This window comes from Eumetopias jubatus, unplaced genomic scaffold (genome assembly GCF_037043125.1).
Source record: "Eumetopias jubatus isolate StellerSeaLion01/CBP00866 unplaced genomic scaffold, mEumJub1_p1.0 scaffold_5, whole genome shotgun sequence".
Taxonomy (NCBI): Eukaryota; Metazoa; Chordata; class Mammalia; order Carnivora; family Otariidae; genus Eumetopias; species Eumetopias jubatus.
This window is the reverse complement of record NW_028274811.1, coordinates 112421122-112442423: the sequence shown is the minus strand read 5'-3', so window position 1 is coordinate 112442423 and position 21302 is coordinate 112421122. Positions and strand designations below refer to the sequence as shown.

The 21302-nt window shown below is 55.5% G+C and overlaps 1 protein-coding gene across 1 annotated transcript in view; it reads right to left on the bottom strand.

Moving 5' to 3' along the window:
- CSF1R (colony stimulating factor 1 receptor) overlaps positions 1 to 20837 on the bottom strand; it is a 30622-nt gene extending 9785 nt beyond the window's left edge. Inside the window, exons 1-10 of the mRNA XM_028106600.2 lie at positions 20637 to 20837; positions 16014 to 16271; positions 15287 to 15571; positions 13442 to 13578; positions 12633 to 12792; positions 8912 to 9098; positions 6179 to 6294; positions 5871 to 5991; positions 5592 to 5779; positions 3792 to 3907 (exon numbers count right to left, since the gene is read on the bottom strand). Of these exons, the coding sequence (XP_027962401.1) occupies positions 3792 to 3907; positions 5592 to 5779; positions 5871 to 5991; positions 6179 to 6294; positions 8912 to 9098; positions 12633 to 12792; positions 13442 to 13578; positions 15287 to 15571; positions 16014 to 16271; positions 20637 to 20685 (1617 nt within the window). The 5' untranslated portion in view covers positions 20686 to 20837. The remainder of the gene's footprint in view (positions 1 to 3791; positions 3908 to 5591; positions 5780 to 5870; positions 5992 to 6178; positions 6295 to 8911; positions 9099 to 12632; positions 12793 to 13441; positions 13579 to 15286; positions 15572 to 16013; positions 16272 to 20636) is intronic.
- Between the last annotated feature and the right edge of the window lie 465 nt (positions 20838 to 21302).

The window sequence follows — 21302 nt, the reverse complement described above, 5'->3', positions numbered from 1 at the left end:
CTTAAAAACAACCGTGCTGTGGCTCGGGAGGAAGAGTCTGAAGCGGGACCAAAGGAGGAAGCTCCTGAGTCATGCAGGATTCAAGCCCCGCATGCAGATGCCTTCCCAACCCTAAACATGGAGAGAAAGCCCAGAGGGAGTTCCTTGACCTCCCCCAGCCACTTCCATCTCCAGGGGCTTCTGTGGCCAAAGCTGTTTTTTTCTCCTCACCACTTCTCCTTCTTCTGGCCCCTGCAGCTGGGCCTGAGTCACCCCCCTCCCCAGTGCTGCCCGGGCCCCCAGCGAGGCAGAGGGTACTGGGGAAAGGGAGGGAGGCGGTCAGAGGAAGGAGAGGTCGTCTGGCTGGATCTCAGGTCTCTACCTGGAGGAAGGAACAGCTCTCCCCCGCCTCCCCCTGTGCCGCTGGCGTCCCTGCCCCGTCCTGGAAGGCAGCCAGCAGCTCTGCTTCTGTACCCTTGGCTACCCAGGGCTTCTACCTGGGGGGGTCTCCTCTGAAGGAGAGCCCTTACAGGGAAGTTGGGACGGGCCACCTCGACCAGGTTTCCTAACAGTAGTAGTTGTCCCGATCGGAGGGCGTGCTCCCTGAGCAGGGCACCGGCTGGCACGCTCAGCATGGGTCCTCTCACTCCTTACACCAGGCCCAGGCCCAGGCTCACCCCAACTTCCCCTTGGCGACTGAGATGGGCAGGGAGACATCCCCGTCCCGTGACTCTCCCCATCTAGGCCTGATGGTTCTAGGCTGCTGGATGTTCTCTGTCTTAGGAAGGTAGCAACCTCCATACTTCCCACTGGAAACCTTGGGGACCCTCCCACCTGGCCCCAGTCGGCCTCTAGGTCCCAGAGCTCAGTTCTGACTCCAGAATCCCGGGCTTCGTGCCTCCCTACCTCACCCTTTCCTCCGTGTGTCCTTCCTCCTTCCAGCCTGCTGACTCCTGCCCTTTTCTCCTCCCCCCGCCCCGATGGCCCCCCTTGTGGTCTCTCTGGGGGCCAGGAAGGTGATGACTCAGCCCTGAGGCAGAACTAACCCTTCCCCCCAGCCAGAGCCACCCCTCACCGCAGGCCCAGGCAGTGAGGACAGGCCAGGCAGAGTCCCCAGTGCAGAGGCAAAGCTCAGAACCCCATGGGGCAAAGCAGAGGGGATTAGACGGAGGGCCCAGAGGCAAGGGCATGACCATCTTGACCCCTCAAGGTCTTGTCCCATGTGATGCCCTCCTTTTCTTGGCCTTGGATGGGTTCAGGGGGCAGTTACATTTCCTGGACGGGAAACGAGGTGGCTGGGACCACATGTTCCAAAAATGGTCCCATGGAGAGAAGGTAAGGTGTCCCCAAACCAAAACTGGCCAAGGGGGCTGGGCATCTAAAGGTAGAAGGGGCTGGAGAGGGAACTGGGCCTTCTCTGGAATCTCTGCAGAGCCCTCTGGGCTGAGGAGGCAGCTCTGTGGGGCACTGACTGGGAGGCAATTTTCAGTTCTATAAAAGGAAGAAACTTACAATAATCAGAGCTGCGCAGAGAAGGAACTCAACAAGAGTGAGTTAAGGCCTGTCCATAGAGGTGGGTGAGCAAGGCCTTGAAAGGCTGGGCCTGAGTCAGCCCCCTCCCCAGTGCTGCCCGGGCCCCCAGCGAGGCAGGGGGTACTGGGGAAAGGGAGGGAGGCGGTCAAAGGAAGGAGAGGTCGTCTGGCTGGATCTCAGGTCTCTACCTGGAGGAAGGAACCACTGTTCCTTCCTTGAGTGAGTTCCTGAGTGAGCCAGAACTCGGAGGCTCTGAGGCTCTCCCCTTGCGGAGCTCACCGTCTAGAGCAGGCGATGGTTGCAAAAAAGTGAGGGTGCGGATTACAGAGCAAAAGACGCAGTGGGGAGAGGGATGGGGTGTTCCAGAGAGGGGTGTTCCAACCACTGTTGGTGTGTAGTCAAGGAGATGCCCAACCTCAGACACTCCTACAATCCCAAGATGCATGAGCTAACTCAGCTTCCCCAGTCAGCTTCCTCCTGGGGCAAGGGCATGCAGGGTCCATCCTGAGCGCCATCTGTGCCCAGCACCCTGCTAAATCCCCTCCATGCGGTCTGTCATTGAATCCTCACGACAGCCTGGTGGGGTGGCCACCATTATTAAACCCATTTCACAGATGGAGAAACAGAGACAGAGACAACCCCAGCTTCCCCAGAGTTGCAATAGCTGGAGACTGGCAGAGGCAGGAGCCTCAACTGTCCAACTCCCAATCCCTGGCTCTTAAACCAGACTATCCGTAGGCTCGTGGAACGTCAGAGCAGGAAGACTGTGACCAGTCTTCCTGGTAGGGAAGGGAAACTGAGGATCAGAGCGGGCAGTGAGTTAGCCAAGGTCACATGGCAAAATAGTTTTGGAGCTGGACCCAGGTCCCTGAAGTCTTGACCCAGGACCTTTGTTTCTTGGAGGCTGCCTTCAGAGCTGCCTCTTCATGCTGGGTCCTGGCATGAGCATGAGAGCTGCCCCTATGGGCCCCCATATCCCATCCACACTGTCTAAGTCCTCTTCTGATGCTAAAAACCCCAAGGCAGGGGTGCAGAAGAAAAGATGCAGAGGAGGCCCCCATGGTGGGCTGTTCACCCCTTACTCACACTGCTCCCTTGTTCGAACCTCCTGATGGCTCTGAGCCTACAGGCTGGGGCCCAACTCCTTGGACCCCCAATCTGCCTCCTCTTCCAGGCATCAATATTTCTGGAACTTGCCTTGGTCTCGCCCCACCCCGCCCTCCCCTTTGTTCACATTACCCTCTCCCCCAGAGATACCATTTCCCTGAGTCTTGTCTCCCTTTGCTGCACCCCCCATTCTCTAAGATCTGGCCCCTCCACGCCCACCACTTTCTCCAAGCAGGCTCCCTTCCCCACCAGGGACAATGGACTCCATCTTTTGTGTAGGAGGGCAGCTAGGCAGGTGGCAGAGGCCTCAGGCTGTCACGTGGCAGGCACCTGGGATCCTTGGGCTGGTTCTTCACCCTTGCCAGCCCTCAGTTTCCTTACTGTAAAATACTGACTGCTTCAGTCCCTGCTTCCAGGTTGTCATGAGGGTAAGATCAGATGATTCGGTGTTTCACATAATGGCTAAAAACATGGCTTCTTAAAACCCAGCCTCTGCCACCGACCAGCTGTAGGCAAGGGCAGCTGCCTCCCCCTCTCAGAATCTCAGCTTCCAGCTCTGTAAAATAGGGTTAGCGATGCCATCCACATGCCGTGAGCGTTGCGGGCATTCAACGAGAGGATGTGAGTAACAGTCTTCAGGAAAATGTCCCTTAAGTTACTAACGCTGACTGAGAACTCAATGGCAGCTTCGATGAATAATAACTAATGAAGAGGACGATGATGGTCAAGCCTTCCTCCTCCACTAGACCGCCCACCGCCTGACGTGAGACACAGGCCTGGCCCCGTGATGCCCTCTCTGTGTGCTTGCATCCCCCTCCCCCCGCGGGGACAGGGCCCCATGTTCACACTCTCTGGAACACCCCATCCCTCTCCGCACTGCATCTTTTGCTCTGTAATCCACACCCTCACTTTTTTGCAACCATCGCCTGCTCTAGACAGTGAGCTCCACAAGGGGAGAGCCTCAGAGCCTCCGAGTTCTGGCTCACTCAGCACCCAGCCGCTCACGTTGGCATACAGCTGGTGCCCACTAAAGAGCTGTTGGCTGAATGGCTGACAGAACGAGTGGGTTCTCTGGGGCTACAGGGTGGATCCTCGCAACCGGGTGGCCCTGTGCCAGGGTTGGGCTGGCTCAGGTGCCTGGACGCCCCCACCCCCGCCCTGCCCAGGCTCACCTGCTTGTACTTGTAGAAAAGCAGCATGAGCAATAGCAGCAACAAGGCTGTGATGGACATGCAGGTGACCAACACGGGCGTGAAGAGCGGCTCGTCGGGGAGCTGCGTGTGGGCTCCTGCAAGGGGTAGGGTGGAGGAGTGAGCCGGCAGCGGGGCCTCCGAGCCCTCCTGCCACCACTGAGATCAGGCCACTGCATTGCCTGGAACACAGTAGGTGCTCAATAAATACGCGTTGACTGAACCAAGAGTCTTCACCTGGAAGCCTCCAGAGCCTCAGAGAGTCTTCCTATAGACCCTCCCCGAGCCAGGGGCCTGGAGGACAGCCCCTCCGAGTCTGCTTATGCTCAGCCCCAAGCCCTGCCCGCCGTCACAGCCTCTGTGGCTGGGGAGCCCCTCAGGTCACACAGTACCACCTCCTGCCGATGCGAGGTGCTCTGCAGCAGAGGCTTGTGCCAGTGCCCAGCTGTGGCTTGTGCACACACACACACACACACAAACACACACCCCAGTGATGGGCGTTCACCCCCTACACCTTCAGGCAGCTCAGACAAAAAGACCTAGAGGTTAGGCTGAAATCTGCCCTCCCAGCATTTCCCCACTGCTCTCCCGAGCGCCGCTTGGAACCACACAGCCCTTCTGAGGGTCTGAAAGCTTGACTAATAGCCCCTGGGTCTCCTCCTCCAGATCAATATCCTTACTTCTTTCAATATGTTTGAAGGACACAGTGTCCATCATCTTGCCCAGATCAACAGTGTGGGTCTGAGGCCAAATCTCACCTCTGCCACTTAGGAGGCGTGTGACTTCTCCCTAAGCCTCTGGTCCATCGTCTCCCAAGCGGAAAGGAAAATAGTGCTAACCTCCTAGGGTCGTGTGAGCTCGCTGAGATAATGACTGTAAGGTGCTCAGCACAGCGCCTGGCACACGGTAAGCACTCAGTGAAACATCCGTCTAGCATGTTTAATATTGGACCCCAGCCCTGAGACAGGACTGCCACAGGCAGCTGTGTGTGGAGTCTGGCCCTGGTCCCAGCTGCTCCGAGGCACCTGCGGGGCCACCTCAGAGCCAGGCAGAGGCTCCCACTCGGTGCTGCCTGCCCAGAGAGTCTGGCCAGGGCCTGACACACAGTGGTGCTGAGTCCCGGTTGCTGGAAGTCTGAAGGTGCTGTGGGTCCCCGCAGCTGTGGGTCTCTCCCACTCAGGCAGCTGCAGCCTTTGTACCACACAGGGAAGGCACGCCTTCCTCCGACCAGACGCAGCCCAAGTCAGTGCCCGGGGCTGGCCATCAGCCCCACCCGGGGACAGTGGCCCCGAATGGATGGGACTGTGCCTCTGGGGGGAAGAGAGTCCGAGAGGGATGGAGGAGGCTGTTGGGGCCGGCCCTGGGGGACGGTTGGCCTGTCTCTCCCCCCCCAGGCTCCAAGCTCCATGGACACACTGCTCCCCTGCACTGAGTGAGTGCCCGGCACGCAGCTCGTGCCAAATACATACTTGTGCGTTCACGGGGGAGATCGAATGCTGGAATAAGAGCACAGGGGCCAGATGAAGCCACGCTTCAGGCTGCTTTCTCCCTCTGCCCCTCTCCTCCCTGCTTCTAGTCCCATGGGTCCTAGACGCCTCCGCCTGGCCTCTTCAGGAGATCTTTGGTCAGGAGGTGGCTGCAGCTGGACCCAGAGAGGTGGAACTCGGTATGGCTGGGATCTGCTCCACTCTGGCACTTAGGCCCTGGCTCCCAGGCTCCCTGGGGCTGGGGTAGTTTCCTGGGCCCACCTCCCACCCTGGCCCGGGAGGGGTGAAGGCTCACCTATAGAGATGGGCCTGAAGGCCTGGGAGCTGTTCCCCATGCTGTTGAGAGCCCGGCACTCGTAAGTCCGGTTGTGCTCCAAGGTCCCCATGGCCAGCAGGCTACGGACGATCACCTTGTGGAAGGGCTCCCGGCTCAGCACCTCCGCGTGTGAGTCCTCTAGGACGAGCCCTTGGGCCTCATCACACCTGGGAAGAGCAGAGTGTGGCTTAGAGTTTGAGGACGCCCCGCCGTCAGGCCCCTCAGCCTGGGGTGAAGAAGGTGAGTAGAGCCACCTACCTATCCGTGTGGCTCCTGCACTCCAGCCATGTCACATTGGGCTGGGGGTACCCGGAGGCCTCACAGAGCAGTGCTTCAGAGCCATTGATGACGGTCCACGTGACCCTTACCTCTGGGGGGTCTGAGGAGTAAAAGAGGGGTGGAAGAAGGAGGGATCAGCCCCAGAGGCCCCAAGTCCCTGTCTGACCACCCTTGCACTGAGCTGCTTTCCCTCCATTGCCCATCCACCAGCCTCAGGGACATACAGGCAGCCCCAGGCACCTTAGTCCCCAGTACTGCCCCGCCCGCCCACCTGCCCCATCACTCACAGAGCAGCGTGAGCTCAAAGGTCAGAGAATGCTCGCCTCCAGTGTTTCTGGCCAGGAAGGAGTAGCGACCGGCCTCCGAGGGCTTCAGGCGAGGCAGGGAGAGGATAGAGGTGTACCTGCACAAGAGGGGCAAGCCGTCTGGCATGAACCCAGTCCTCGTATGGCCCCTGCAAGACAGTGGGCTCAGACAACCTTCTGAAAGGGCTTTGTTTTATTTTTGGTAAAGTGTCCAGGATGCAAAGGCCTTGGCTGAGCCAGGGACCCAGGCTGAGTGCCATTAAAGACATGGGAAACCACCAACCCAATTTCCTTAATTGCTTCTCTCTTTTTTAAGATTTTATTTATTCACTTGTCAGAGAGAGAGAGAGAGAGAGAGAGAGTACAAGCAGGGGGAGCGGCAGGCAGAGGGAGAAGCAGACTCCCCACTTAGCCAGGAGCCCCATGAAAGGCTCGATCCCGGGACCCTAAGATCATGACCTGAGCCGAAGGCAGACACTTAGCCGACTGAGCCTCCCCGGCGTCCCTGCTTCTCTCATTTGTAAAGTGGTTTTGTTCTGAGGTTTAATAGAAATGATGTCTGTGAAGTGCTGACACTGGGAGGCACATCACAAGCTCCCACCATATGTACCTACTTCCACCATCGTTACTGGGCTAAGCAGTCCCTGCTCAGAACACCAGCACCCAAGTTAGCTGCAGTTCCTAAAGCACCAACCCTGCCAGGAGGGACTGTGAGAGGGATGAGAGGCAAGACATAGCCATGGGGCTACAGAAACCAGGGTTCAAGTTCTCGTGCCGTCTGTCTTAGCTGCGTGATCTTAGTCAAGTACTTAACATCTCTGATCTTTGCTTCCTTTTCTATGAGGGTAACACCAATGGTATTAATTCACAGGCTTGGCCTGAAGATTAAAGGGACATACATTCAGGGTGATTGACACAGAGCCCGACTCATCGTAGCTACTCGGTTTAATGGTGACCTCTGTTACAGAAAAGACTCGGGAGCAGATGCAGACAACATAAATTATCCTCAGCTCATTCCAGGTAATTTTTCATTTTTTCTTTTCTTAAGCTCTATTTTAGCATTTGTCCATAATGGACATGTATTGTTTAGGTAATAAATAAGTTTTTTAAAATAAATTATAGCATATAATTATAAATTATACCAAACTAATACCCATGGTATTCAAAGGGCAGTCTCATTCAGCAGGACCCTTGGCATACAGAACCCCTCTACACATCTACCTCTTAAGTGGAAAGAATTTAACTTTTTTTGCGTGACTCAATGTCACCATTATGAACACACCCATCACGTGAGCTAAATTTGGTGGCTGTTTGGTGCCCAGGCTTATCTGCCCTGTGCCGAATGTCCCTACACTACTGTGTTTTGGGGGATCTCCATGGTTTCTTTCTGCAATGTCCCTATTGCATATGGACCCCTGAAACCTGTCCATGGACCAGCCCCCTCCCAGGGGTCTATAGACTCCAGATTCAGAACTTCTGCTTTGGACAAGGGGAAGCTAGAAATCCTGACCAGAATAGATGAGAAGGGAACTAGGAGGAGAAAAATGAAGACAAGGAAACATTTTTGTCCTGTTGAACATTTTGTTCTGTTTTGATTCTGATAATTGGCAAGCTGGAGGCCAGGCATTCATGAGGTCTGGGCTTCAGGAGCTAGGAAGAGAACCTGGAGAGTTCTGGAGTTGGAAGATGGCTAAGGGATTACCTAGCAAATATTTAGCAAATCCCCAAATAACGGCAAACACGTCTCCTCTCCTGAGTCAGTGATGATGAAAATACTGGCTAGGAGACTGTGCTAAGAAGGACTCCCAGGCTGCATTCGGACCCTGCGGGCAAGAGCTCAACAGTGGATTAGCGAAGTCTGTCAAGAGTGTGGGAGAGGGATGGGTTGCACGCACAGCACAAGCTTGCTGTCCTTGAGTGCCGTGCTCTCGTTAAAACACAAGTGGGTAAAGAAGCTATTGTTTGAGCACATGGTATCGGTGTTCCTTCTGTGGAGGAGACTCTCTTATGTAGTAGACTACCAAAGTGAGGCCACTTTGGATGGGCAAGTAACACTCTGAGGATGTAGGGAGACAGGAAATAGACTTCTAACATGCTGTGCCTGTGAGATAAGCCAGATTCTGGAAATGGAGAGAAGGGAGGAAAGAGGAGGTAGAGTCGGATGGCACTTTATGAGAAGCATTTGGAGTCTGTGGAGAAGAATGATAGAGAACTTCTCAGGGGTGGGTGACCACAGGCCTTTAAAGAACTTTTGATGTATCTGTGATCATGTGATGTTAATTCTCTCTATCCCCCAAACCCGGGTATGTGGCAGATTCCCTGCGCCATCATTATTAGGAGTGTATCTAGGAGTAGAAATCATGGAGCATGTCTTCTACATTTGGATTGGCTATGAAAGAAGAGATTGAATGGGATTAAGGGCTCTTGAGTGAGCATGAGAATCCACGTCCCAAGAAATGGTAGAACTCTTGAGGAGGTTCGTTGGATTTCCCAAGGATGTAGGACAGAGGGGCAAGCCAATTTTGTCGACGCCTCGAACACAGATGACTGATATTGAGGTTCTATAGTCAGCGAAAGTGAGACCCAGAAAGGGGAAGGGATTTACTCCAGGTCACCAGCAAGGTCGAGACATGACCCAGTCAGTGTCCTGCCTCCTGGCTGAAGCATTTCCCTTCTGGCTATGGGGCTGTCCAGATGGGAGCTGATAGGCTGTACCTGTATGTGTCCTTCATCATGACAAAATTGAGCTTGGGCTGGTGGTCAGAGAAAGGTCCCAGGTAGGTCCAGTTAAAACCTTGCAGGCCCGGGTAGGCCTCCACCTTGACTTGGAGATTGACCTTCTCACCCACGGTCACCTCCTGGAGGAGGTTCTGTTCAGAGGTCAAGTTCAAGTAGGCACTCTCTGGAAAGCAGAACACATACAGATCGGGCATTAGAGGAAAGATGTTTCCGTTTGTTTGCTCATTTGGTGATCTACCCATTGATACAGCCATTCATCCTGAGTGCCTACTGTGTATAGCCCCCACCCCTAACCAAGACTCACCCTCAGACACCTCTCTGCCCACCACTGCCCCACAGAATCCCAAACTCTTCTCTTTGCTGAGTCGCTAGGAGAACCTGGACAAATTCCTCTCCTCCTTGGTACCTCTATCCTTATTTATATAACAAAGAGATCGAATGTATTTGTGTTATTACAATTTTTTGAAAATTTTCAGTGGCAAAAAATCAAAGTCTGCTGTTTTTTTTCTGGACCCCCTCACCCATTTCCCCTTCTCCTGCTAATAGTTCAGCCAGTGAAGCTCCCACATCCAGCTCTAAGGGGGCATGTGAGCCAGGCCAGCCAGCCAAAGTAGTATGTCCCCTTTGGACCAGCGAGTGGTTTGGGGTAGGCACATGAGCCCGTGGGTCCTATGACACTTATTTCCATGATTTTTGTTGGAGCTCTGGGAAAGGAGAAGCCCCAACTCCACTGGGGTTGTCAAGCCTGATGCTGCAAGGGGTCCACAAGAAAAATGTAGAGCTGAGATGTAGAGGTGAGAAGCAACAGGTTCTTGCCCACATCAACTGAACACCTAGATCCAATTTACCCGAAGCTCATATCCATGAGCTTTTTAGCTATAAGGCCGATAAAAATCCTCTTGTGATTAGGCCAGCTCAAGTTGATTTCTGTACCTATGCCTGAAAAAGTCCTGACTAGTTTCTTCGAAGTAAATCTTGCATGAATTGAAATCAGTTGCTCTGGCTGAATCTCAGACAAAGGAGCTATGGCAAGAATCCCCATTCACTCAGTCTCTCCATACCTCTCATGGAAGCCCCTGAAATGCTTTCTTAAATCCCCAAGACTTTGCAAAAAGCCCTGGATTATATGATCTCTAAGGGTTCCTCTCCTTCCTCAATTCTATGAAATCTAAAATTTCTTCTTCTACCCTGTTATATACCTGCTCCAAAGCTTATGGCTCCCTATTGTGTCCACATACAGAGTGGCATTCAAGGCTCTCCTCAGTCAAGTCTCTCCTTATGCCCATCTAGCCAGCCCCCTCTTCCTACACACACACACACACACACACACACACACACACACACACACACTACCCCACCCATCTGGGTCTCCTAACATCCCCTGAACACACCAACACACCACAGTCATTCCTACTTTGGAGGTTTTGTTCAAGACATTTCCTCCACCGGGAACCATGTCTTCTTCCTCTTTTCTATTTAAATCCTTCTCATCCTTCAAGGCTCATCCCTCTGAGGCGGTGCCCACCCACAGGCCAGGCCACAGGGAGCTCTCCCCCCCCCTGCACTTCTGCGGCCCGTAGAGTCCACACCTTCGTTAGGCACCACATCTATCCTACTTTGTGCGTCTGCTTCTCCCTTTGGGTAAGCACCCTCTCTGTCCAACTAATCTGTGAGCTTTTAGGGCAAGGCTTCTGTCCTCTCCTCTCTCCCCCTCAGCCATCTATCTGTCTATCCATCCCCCAGCCGTCCTCCCACCACCTCCCCCTCCCCCACCCTAATCAAGCCGTCGTCACCTCTAGCTTGGAAACCGCAGTAGCCTCCGACCTTGTCCCCCTGCTTCTACCCTCCACATAGCACCAGAAAGCCATGTTCAATCTCATTATGTGCCAGTCAGATGGCGTCACACTCCTTTACTCAGACCCTCCGATGGCACCCCATCTCTCTCAAGGGGAAAAGACCCAAGTCCTTACATTGGCTTCCAGGGCCCTGGGGAACTTGCCACCTCTCCCGCTCAGCTCTCCGACCTCCCCTTGTACCACTCTTTCTCCGGAGCCCGCCGCCCCCTCCCCCCCGGCCATGCTGGCTGACTTGTTCCTTGCACGTGGCGAGCACAGTCCCGCTCGCCCTCTGCCCGGAGCTCTGTGCTGCCGCACATCTGTGTGGCTTACCCCTTCGCCAGCTTCAAGCCATGGCTCACATGGCAGCTGACCAGTGAGACCTTCCTTGAGGACACCCTATCTTAAATGGCAAACCATATAGAACTGATTTGGTTTCCAGAATTTATGTCGCTCATTGCTTATCTTTCCCCAGCTGGAGCACAAACTTCCCGTGTGCAGGGGCCTCCGCGTTTGCAGCAGCGTCCTCGGCCTCCAGAGCAGTGTCTGACCAGGAGCGTGCACGAACACACACGCTGAGTGACTGCCGTACCCGTGCACTAGGAGACACACAGGCTCAGAACCCACCACTGGGGAACTACTTGATGTGCTCCTCTCCTCCTTCACCCCACACAGCTCCTGGCGCAGGACGGGGCCCCCCGCGGAGCTCACGGTGACCGCGAGCCTTGTGCAGTGTGGCTGCTCTCCGGGTGGGGAGGCTCACGCGTGCTCTCCCCGACACACCTCTGTCTCCCCTAACATTGAACACACGAGGTGTGGCCAGACCAAAATCACTCAGCCTGTCTTTACCGTGAGAAATTCCCACTTAGCCTGTCCAGCCTCGGATCTCCCATCCAATGCACAGGGCATCGGACTGGCCTTTCAGATGACGTCCCTTGTGCACACTTAGGCAGCATTTACTCTGCGCCAGAGTAGGTAGGTAGGTAGGTAGATGACAGATGCACTTAATGCTCACAACAAACCTATGAGTACTAGTCAGTACTAGCAGTACTGACTGCTAGTACTGTCAGTATCCCCGTCTTGCAGTTAGGTATCATGCTAGTCATTGGCGGAGCCAGGTTGGGGTGCTGCCACCACAATGTACCCCTGCAGGCAGTCTGATCCCATCACTCTCTTAAACTCTCAATGACTTTCCAACAGGATAGGCTGCAAGCCACCCACCCGTTTTGCCGTCTGCACGCTGCCTCGCTCCCGGCTTCTGTCTGGCCCCTTGTCACACCACTCACATCCCTGCCGCTGCCAGCTTCCCTCCACATCTCAGACGCTCTCTGCTCTCTCCCTTTGGGCCATCCACAAGCTCTGCTGTTGCATTTCCTTTCCCATCCTTCTGCCTCGCTAACCCACCTCCATTCTTTGGGGCCTAGCTTAGGCCACTTTGACCAAGTCAGGGTTGGGGGCCCCCCCCTTGGTGTTCCCAGGACGCCCTGCCTCCTGCATGATGTCCCTGGGTGAGCGTTGTCTGCTCTTGCGTCTGTGTGACATGGGTGGTCCCGGCATGGAGGAATGAATAAAGGCGTGAACAGCAGTCTAATAGGGAGCTACTGGACGCCAGTCACAAAACAAAATGCAGTAATGCACTGTCGGAGCTCCAGGAAGGGAGTGAAGGATTCTGGGGAAGGATCTGGGAGGGATCCCAGTGGTGGGGCTCCCTCGCCAGGCGCAGGATAAGGGGAGGCTCGTGCAGCTGTTCTTAACAGTGTCTCCTCATTGTCCGCCATCAGCTCCCTCCTTCCCCATCCCCTCACATACTCGCTTGCCCCGGGATCCCTGGCAACACTCTCCCCCGTCGCCCTGACGCTCACCTACCACCCGGAAGACCATGGAGGTGGAGTTGATGCCTTGGACATTGGTGGCCACGCAGGAGTAGTTGCCGGCGTCTTGGAAGCCTACGTGATCGAGCTCGAGGGCCAGGACTTTTTGGTACTGGTTACCTTGGAAGTCGGATTGTTGAGGGATTGTGAGCTGTAGCCAGAAGGAATGAAAATGGGATACAAATATTGTTTAGGGATGAGAAAACTCTGGGTTCAAATCGTCAGCCTTTAAAGATTACTATCTGCCTTTCCTTGGGCAAGGGACTGAACTCAGTGTCCTCATCTGTAAAATGGGACTAACACCAGCCCATGCTCCTAGGGTTGTAGTGAAGAACAATGAGTTATTGCATGTAAATGGGGGTAGGGTTGTGGCCGGCACATGGTAGGGCACAGTGGTGCAGGAAGGAGCTCTTAGAAGCAGCCGGATGCCATTCCCTTTTGGGGATACTCACCCTGCTTCCCTCTCTCCTAGTCTTTCTGAAATGGCCTTTATATTGCTGGGCTTCGAGGTGGCCAAGGAATCCCTTGCTAAGTCAGAAGTGAACTGACCTCTGGCTCTTATCTACAGGCTGGGACAAAGATCAAGGGGGTAGAGTACCACCCCCCCCCCACAAGAATCAGTGACATGAGCCCAGGTCCTGGTTCTGAATCAGCTATTGACAGGCAGTGAGATCTCAGGGCCTGGGCCGTGCCCTCAGTCCAGAGAGCCAGCTGGTAGTGGGGCTGGGGCTCCATCCTGCGGGGCCTGGTGTTCTGGGAGGTTGGGTACCCTTCACCCTGCTGTCTCCGCACGGACTGACCTTGGTTTCTCCGTGTTGGAGGAAGACTTCAAAGTTAACATCAACATTCCTGGCTGAACACACGATCTTGGCAGTCTCTCCCTGAATCCGTACCAGCTCTGCAGGCTCCAGCGTCAAGGTCGGGGGCCCTGGGATGACTGAGGCCAGGGGGAGCAACCCATGAACACTCAGGCCGGAGCTGTCACTCGGCTCCCTGCCACAGGCCGGAAACTGGCTGGGGACCCCACCACGCTCCCATCGCAAATCCTGGAAGGCAGCCTGGAGGCCTCAGACAGCAAGTCTTGTCTTTGAAACAGACTCTGAGAAGTCCACTCCCCTTCATCACCACACCTCTCCCCAGTCTCACCCTGTTCTCTGCTCTGGGCGTCTGCAACAGCCGCCTGGAAGGCCCCCGCTTCCCCTCTGGCCCCTGCACGAGGCAGACTCCTTGCAGCAGCCCGAGGGAGCTCTTGAGAACGTGGATTGGATCACGTGTGCTCCTGGGCCCATATCCGTGGCTTCCCATCACTCTTGGAATGCAAGCCCCGGCCTGTTGCTGACCACCCGAGCACCTGCTGCCTCGTGCTTACGGCCCCTCTGCAGCCGCACTGGCCTTCCCGCCACAGACTGCACACTTGCCCCCCTCTGCCCGGAGTGCTTTTCCTTCCACACCGTGAGCGGGCGGCCACTTTCATCCTCCAGATCTTTCGCTCCGAGAAGCCTTCTGTGACCAGTCAGCTGAATGAGCCTCCCCCAGCCCACATACATCCAGCTTTCTCCGGTGCGGGTTCTTGTGGATCACAGTCAGCGTGTTATTTGCTCTCTGTTCTGTCTCCCCCGGGAAGATGGAGATATCTCAATGGCTAGTACAGTGCCTGACGCAGAGTGGGTGTTTGAATTCTAGTTCGTGGCTATTGCTGGTGTTGAAAGATAATCTAATCCAGTTTCTCAAGGCCCAGAGACACTAAGGGCCTCATCCAAGGTCACTGAGGGGATCCTGGCAGAACGAGGGCCCATGGCTCTGCCAGCTGGAGTGCGGGGGGGAAAGAGACTTAATGGCCCCCTCTGCCCACATGGTGGGGTCCTGTGACTTCCTGAACAGGTTTCATGGCTTCAGAGCCCAGGGCATTGTTGCCAGCCATGTGGCTGTGACCCCAGCCCTCGGTGCAGGGACCTGATTCCTGTCTCAAGCCAGGTGTCAAGCCTGGGGTCCTGCGTACTCATACCAGGCCTTCCAGAAACCAGAATCTGGTGCACCAGCCTAGCCGGGGCAAGGCGGAGAGGAGGGAGACTTCAACACCATGGTCACCCCCACGGTGAGAGCTGTCACGTGCACCCACCCCCACCTTCCCATCACTTGGCTCACCGCCCCTCCTGCTTGTGCCCAGCACCCAGCAGTGCGCCGACACTGAGTGGAAATCCATGTGGGACAGCTTTGGGCCCTCCTTCTGTTCCTGGAACAGTCAGAGCCTGCGTCCACCTCATGACTTTGTACCTGCTGTTTCCTCTGCGGAAGCAGCTTTGCACAGCCACCTGCTTCCCATCATTCCCAGTTCGGCTGGACTAAAATGTCACTGTCTCAGAGAGCGTCCCCCCCACCCTCTCCTATCCCCTTGTGGAATGATTTGCATGGCATGTCTCATGAGCTGAGACGATCCTGGGCTGTCTCTCTGTGCCCAGCGCACCTTGCTTGTCTTGCCCTCGCAGGCGCCCTGTGGATGACCATGGTGCAACTGGAAGGAAGAAGTGAAAGAGGAGGGACAGCCCGTTGCTCCCCCTCAGGCCTGGGCCCTGCCTGGGCTCGCATGTCTGCCGGCTCTCTGTCCCTGCCCTCCACCCTGGCCTGTCCCTCCCAGCCCCACGCACCTTTCTGCACTTTGAGCCAGATGTTCATGGATGTTACCGTGCTGCCACCCACTCGAGCACTGCATTGGTAGCCATGGGTCTCAGTGAACTGTGCCTTGTGGATGGTGAAGCCGTACCAGGGCGAGAAGGAATAGTTGGTTTGGCGCATGACAGGCCTGCCTCGCACCCGCCTTAGCGAGACGCCTGCCTCCAACGTGGGGTCAGTGAGCAGGCAGGGCAGCAGTGCGTCCTGGCCCTCCATCACCGTCACTTCCTGGGCCAGCACCTTCCAGGGCCGAACAGGGTCTGGGGTAGAGGGGTACGGGGTTACAACTGCCCTCCCTCCACCAGGCCAAGCGGTCCCTGGACACTGGTGACAGGGAGGCTCGGAGAAGCTGATCATTTGCCTGAGGTCCACACCACGTCAGAGCAGCTCCACGGACGCTTCAGGGTGGGGGCGCTAGAGCCAGGGTTCAGCCCTCCTACTTGGTGCTGTGTGGCTTTGGGCAAATGACTCAACCTGTCTGAGCCTCTGGAAAACGGGCATAATCGTGGCACCTACGCCACACGGTTACTGTGAGAACTACATTAAACTGGAGGCACTGCCGCTGGTCTTTGTCAAGGGCAGACACTCAGTCAATGTGGAGCTGCTTTATTATGGTTGTTAATCCGAGGGCCCAGCCCTTTTGCCCATTCCTGGTGGAGCCTGTTGGGCCAGGCCTCTTGGGAGTGGGCCCAGAGTCCTCACCTTTGACATAGAGGTGGATGGTGGCACTGCCCCCCAGGGGGCTTCCAGGTTCAGTGCAACGATAGGTCCCCGTGTTTAGGAAGGTGGCATTATTTGTAGTCAGGATGCTGCTGGGGGCGTCAGTGTCCAGGTTCCAATGGGGAAAGATGGGGCCATCCCATTCCACGCTGCCATCGCCCACACATCGCAGGGTCACCGTTGTGCCTGGCTCCACGACGAGCTCAGGGCCGCTGGGTTCTATCACTGGGACTCCTTGAACTGGGGGGGGGGGGGGGGGCGGGGGTAAATAGCAGACAGGAGTGAGCCCTGAGGAGACCCTCCCTGGTCTGATGATCCTAGCCTCTGAGATCCTCCTGGCTGGAGACGTGTGGTGCTGAGGTTCAGCTGTGACTGGGGATCACCTTGAGCAAGTCCTGGCCCTCTTTGCCATTTGCTCAGCCCCCCCCCCACAAGGTGCTCAGGGAGGGACTGATGTCCAGTAGCCCCCTCCTCTGAGAAGCAGGCACTGGGAGCTTTGTCAGGGCCCAGTCAGCTGCTGTTCCGCGGGGTCGCCCCCAGCCTCCTGCCTTCGTCTTCTCAGCTGTGACTGCAACATCCTCCCAACGGGTGGACCCCTTCGGCCCCATGTACAAAATGGACTGTATCCCTAGCACCAAACCCAGGACCTGGCTCGAAGCAGGGAGCTCAAACAAGCAAAGGAAAAAACAAAGGAATGGAATGTTCGTGGCAAAGTGCTCCGATTTGATTTATATGAAGAGGAAGAGAAGGGTCGTAGGATCTTGGCCCAGCAGAGTTAGAAGGGTTCTGGGAGTTTTGTGTCATGCCCACTCCCACCACTGGACATCTGCTCTGCAGCACAGTGGGATGGTTCAGAGGCTCTGAGCCTCAGTTGCCCCCACCTATAAAATGGGGGCCATAATTGTACACATTTATTGGGATACCAGGAGGTTTAAGTGCATGGAAAGCCTTTGGATCCTCATCTGTCACCAAATAAATACTCAGTAAGGGCTGGTCAGCCTTCTAGCCCAGCACACCAGCACCACTGTGTTTACTAGGAAGCCCATCTCTTTTAAGGAAAATTTTCTTGAAGGAGAAAAGAGAACTTGAAACCCGTATCAGGCCCTCTGGGAAGACCTGGTGCCTCTGCCGCGTCAGCATTTTTCCAGGCCTAAAATAGGGGCAAAGGAGGGAAGTGAGAACTGATTCAAGGCCTTGGAGGGGCGGCCAGGCGCCCCCCCTGAGCCCGTGTGGGCGGAAGCACATTGCTGGTGTCCAGCCCGGCCCCCAGTTTCCGCTCGGCCTGCAGCCCTCCTCCCAGGGATGTTCTCACTTCTGTTTCCTGGCCCTCCTGGCTACCGCCCCCTCTCCAACGGAGGGACCCCCCAGGAGAGGGAGTGCCACCTGCTGCACACTGGAACATTCTGGGCTGCAGGGCCTGGCTCTGCCACTGACCAACTGGGTGCCCCTAATGAGTCCGACCGCTCTACTCCAGTGACAGGGGCCTGGTCACTGCTGCCCCCGGGGCATCGGCTGAATTCAGGGTTCTCCACTGTCCTGCACAGAAGTGCCCGAAGTGGGGTTTTCCACCCCATCCCCAGCATAGACTCCAGAATGGGAAAGATCTTCTCTGTCGAATTATGTCAGGATGGCTTTGTTAGCGTTTTGATGTTAGACCCATCCAGAGGTGTTTGCCTTGCTGCCTGAGCTTCTGATGAGCACAAAGCATTGAGGGAACTGGAGGAATACTGCCAAGGCCAGCACCTGGGGGTTGTACCCCTCCTGTGCCACATGACCGCCAGGGAGAAGGGCAGGCATCATTTCTGGCAGGCTGCCGACAAATCCCAGCAGAGCTGGGGCTGACTTATTGCAGCTGCAGCCATGGGGGGTCCCGGATGGGGCTTGACCGCGGGGAAGAGCTTGGACGGTGGGGTCACACCCACACGGGCTGACACTTGTTCTCCCTTTTACTCTGGGTAGCTTGCTTACCCTCTCTGACTCTCCGGCTACTCTTCCTTCCAATGGGAATAGTCCCTTTCCACCTGGGAGGTCCCGGGAGGGTTCAGTAAGGCGAGAGCGGCCCCAGGTTCAGTCCACTGCCCTTGCCCTGGGCTACTGCCTCAGTCGTGACATTTCTAACCCCCCGTCTGGTCCTGACACTCTGATATCTAAACTTTTTAACTTTCGGGGTTTTTTTTTTTAATTTTTATTTTTTTTTAATTTTTTATTGTTATGTTAATCACCATATATTACATCATTAGTTTTTGATGTAGTGTTCCATGATTCATTGTTTGTTCAAAACACCCAGTGCTCCATGTAGAACGTGCTCTCTTTAATACCCATCACCAGGCTAACCCATCCCCCCACCCCCCTCCCCTCTAGAACCCTCAGTTTGTTTTTCAGAGTCCATCGTCTCTCATGGTTCGTCTCCCCCTCTGACTTACTCCCCTTCGTTCTTCCTCTCCTGCTATCTTCTTCTTTTTCTTTTTTCTTAGAATATGTTGTGTTATTTGTTTCAGAAGTACAGATCTGTGATTCAACAGTTTTTTTAAGTAGGCTCCACGCCCAGTGTGGAGCTAAACATGGGGCTTGAACTCACGACCCTGAGATCAAGACATGCGCTGGGATCAAGAATCAGACGCTTAACTGCCTGACCCACCCAGGCGCCCCTAAAGTTTTTAACTTTTCAAGGTCACAGTCTGTGTACCATCCAAGGTCTCAGATTCTGTGATTCTCACTGTGTTCCGCTCTGCACCCACCCGGTCTCAGTGGCACCTTCTCCTTCCCTGCCCTGCCCCTCTAGCCCTTGTCTCGGTCTCCTGGAAATGTGGTCAGAGAAATGTGTCCTGTTTTGTCGTGTCGTCTTGTCCCAGATATTCACGCAGGGCCAGGCTGACACCCTCAACTTCTGCCCCTAACTTCCCCCTGCTGGTTTGGCTGGCGGGAAGAGAAAGCCTGCTCAGGCCCGTCCTCCTTGGGCTGGGGGCTGGGGCTTGGCGGACACTGACCAAGGTCCCCTTCCGTGCCTGTCTCTCATCTCAGCTCCCAGGATGTGGCGCAACCTCCACTCCTCTCCCTCAATGTCCCCTCCATACTGCACACCAAGGCCTGGGACATAGCCCCCTCCTCAGCCCAGGATCTTAGTGGCCTTCTGCCCATCTCCAGGGTATTCAGAGCCTGGCCCTTGACTCCCTCATGGCCGCCCCTGCACCCCCCACTCTCGCACCACTGGTCTGTTGGGCTGAAACCTGAGGCTTCTAGCCTGCTGCCTCCTATCTTTTCTTTCTTCCAGGTCTAGATGCTGGACAATCCTCCCATCCCCCAACAGTGCCCCACTGGCAGGTGCTAGGCAGGAAAATAGGAGAAGACAGTGAAATAAAACTCATGGGACTTTCTGGAGAGAGGGGAATAGTTTCTGTCTTCATTGGGATGGTGGGTACACAAGCATATGCATTTGTCAAACCTCATCAGACTGTATACTTAAGAATCTGTGTGTTTTACTGTATGTAAATTACATCTCAATAACAAGGAACAGACACTGGAGCCCAGAGAGATTGACCTGGCCATAAAAAGACCTTCAGCGGGCCATCTCCTCATCGGGGACCAGACGCACCTACTCCCCAGGGTCCGGCAGCCCCAGAACTATGGGGAGGCCAGAGCTGAGGCTGCCTTCCCACCTCACCCCACCCCATCCCCATCCTGGCCCAAGATCCCTCCAAATAAGTATGTGATAAAATATAACTGTAGCTACAAGCCAAGCAGCCAGCCCCTCATCCCCAGTGAGGCACCTTCCTGGATTGGAGCTACACCAGATCTGCTGCTACCAGAGTTGGAGGCGGGACGGGGTCTGCCACACAGCTCCCTGGGCTGAGGCCCGGCAGCCTGCGTCTGGGAGCACTCTGGCCAGGGAGACCAGCACTGTCCTCCCCGCAGGCCCTCCTCTAGTCCTCCTCTACTCTCCTCCCAAATTCACCTCACTTGAGCCCTGAGCCACAGAGGCTAACCTCTCATCTCCCCTTCCAGCCCCTTACCCAAGCCTCCCGAGGAATGACCGCTGCCCCCTTGGGCCCCTCCAAGTCGGGTCCGGCCTGCTCTCTGCGGCTTACAGGCAGAGAGCTGGCAGAGCCATCAGGAGCTCTCTAGGGCCTCCTAGAGGGCTGTAAGTCTGGACCAGCTGTTATCAGCCTCTCCTAGGAGCTTGTTAGAAATGCAGAATCTCACTTTGCACCTGGGACCTACTGAGTCAGAATGAGCATTGTAGCAAGATCCCCAGGGAATCCATCTGCAGAGCGGAGTTTGAAGAGCATGCTTTGGTGCAGCTCACCACTGCCCCCAACACCTGCCATTGAATAGATGTGGACACTGAAGCCCCGGGGCATCAGGGGCTTGTTAAGGACACATGTGAGTCAACCTCAGCTGGAACAGATCTGCAGCCCTCCTGGCTACTTCCACCCCACCCACACCCTCTTTTCCCTCCACTGCCTCTCCAAAGCAGACACCCGCAAACCTGCGGTCCAGAGCGGGGATACCCAGGGAGAGGCAGAGGTTTACAGGGTCCTTGCACAGGGGCCTTCTCTGTTGTCACTCATCCCCCCCAACCCGCAGAGTCCCCTGTTTTGCTCTTACCATGCCAAGTTGTGGCCCCCAGCAGGACCAGCAGAGCCCCTGGGCCCATGGCCTCCGTGGGGAGGTGGCAGGCTGATGCAGGGCTGAGGGGTGGGCAAGGCACTGGGGTCTCAGCTGCTAGCTCCGCAGGGACCGGGACCGCTGGGCACACACTCCTCTCTGCTGTACTGGCTGTTTCTCTTGTTTTCCTCTTCCTCCTCCTCCTTCTTGGGCTGATCCCCTTCTTCCCCTTTTAGCTAGGCAAGGCAACCACAGAGTTTGGAAATCTTGGGCCTTTAGAAGAAAACAAAGCCATGACCCCCAGGGGGAGAGGTTGGAGTCTGGGACAGGGCCAGCCTGAGCCTGGGGGAGCTGGCTAAGTTTAGGGCCCTTCTGAAGCCACCTCCAAAGGATCCTGGGAGAAGAGACATGCCCAAGGTCAGGCAGTCAGTCAGTCAGTAGCACAAATGGGGGAGTCTCCAGGGTGACCAGGCAGCTCTGGCTCAGCCAAAAGGAAAGTTAGTTTGGTCTGGGAGAGCCTGATGATGGAAGCAAGAAGCTTCTATTTCCAGGACACTCTGCAGCTAAGCCCTTTACATTCACTGTTTCCTCCAGTTCCTGTAGAACCTTTCTGTAATAGGTACTACTGCCATTCCCATTTCGCAAATGGAAAAACTGAGGCTCAGA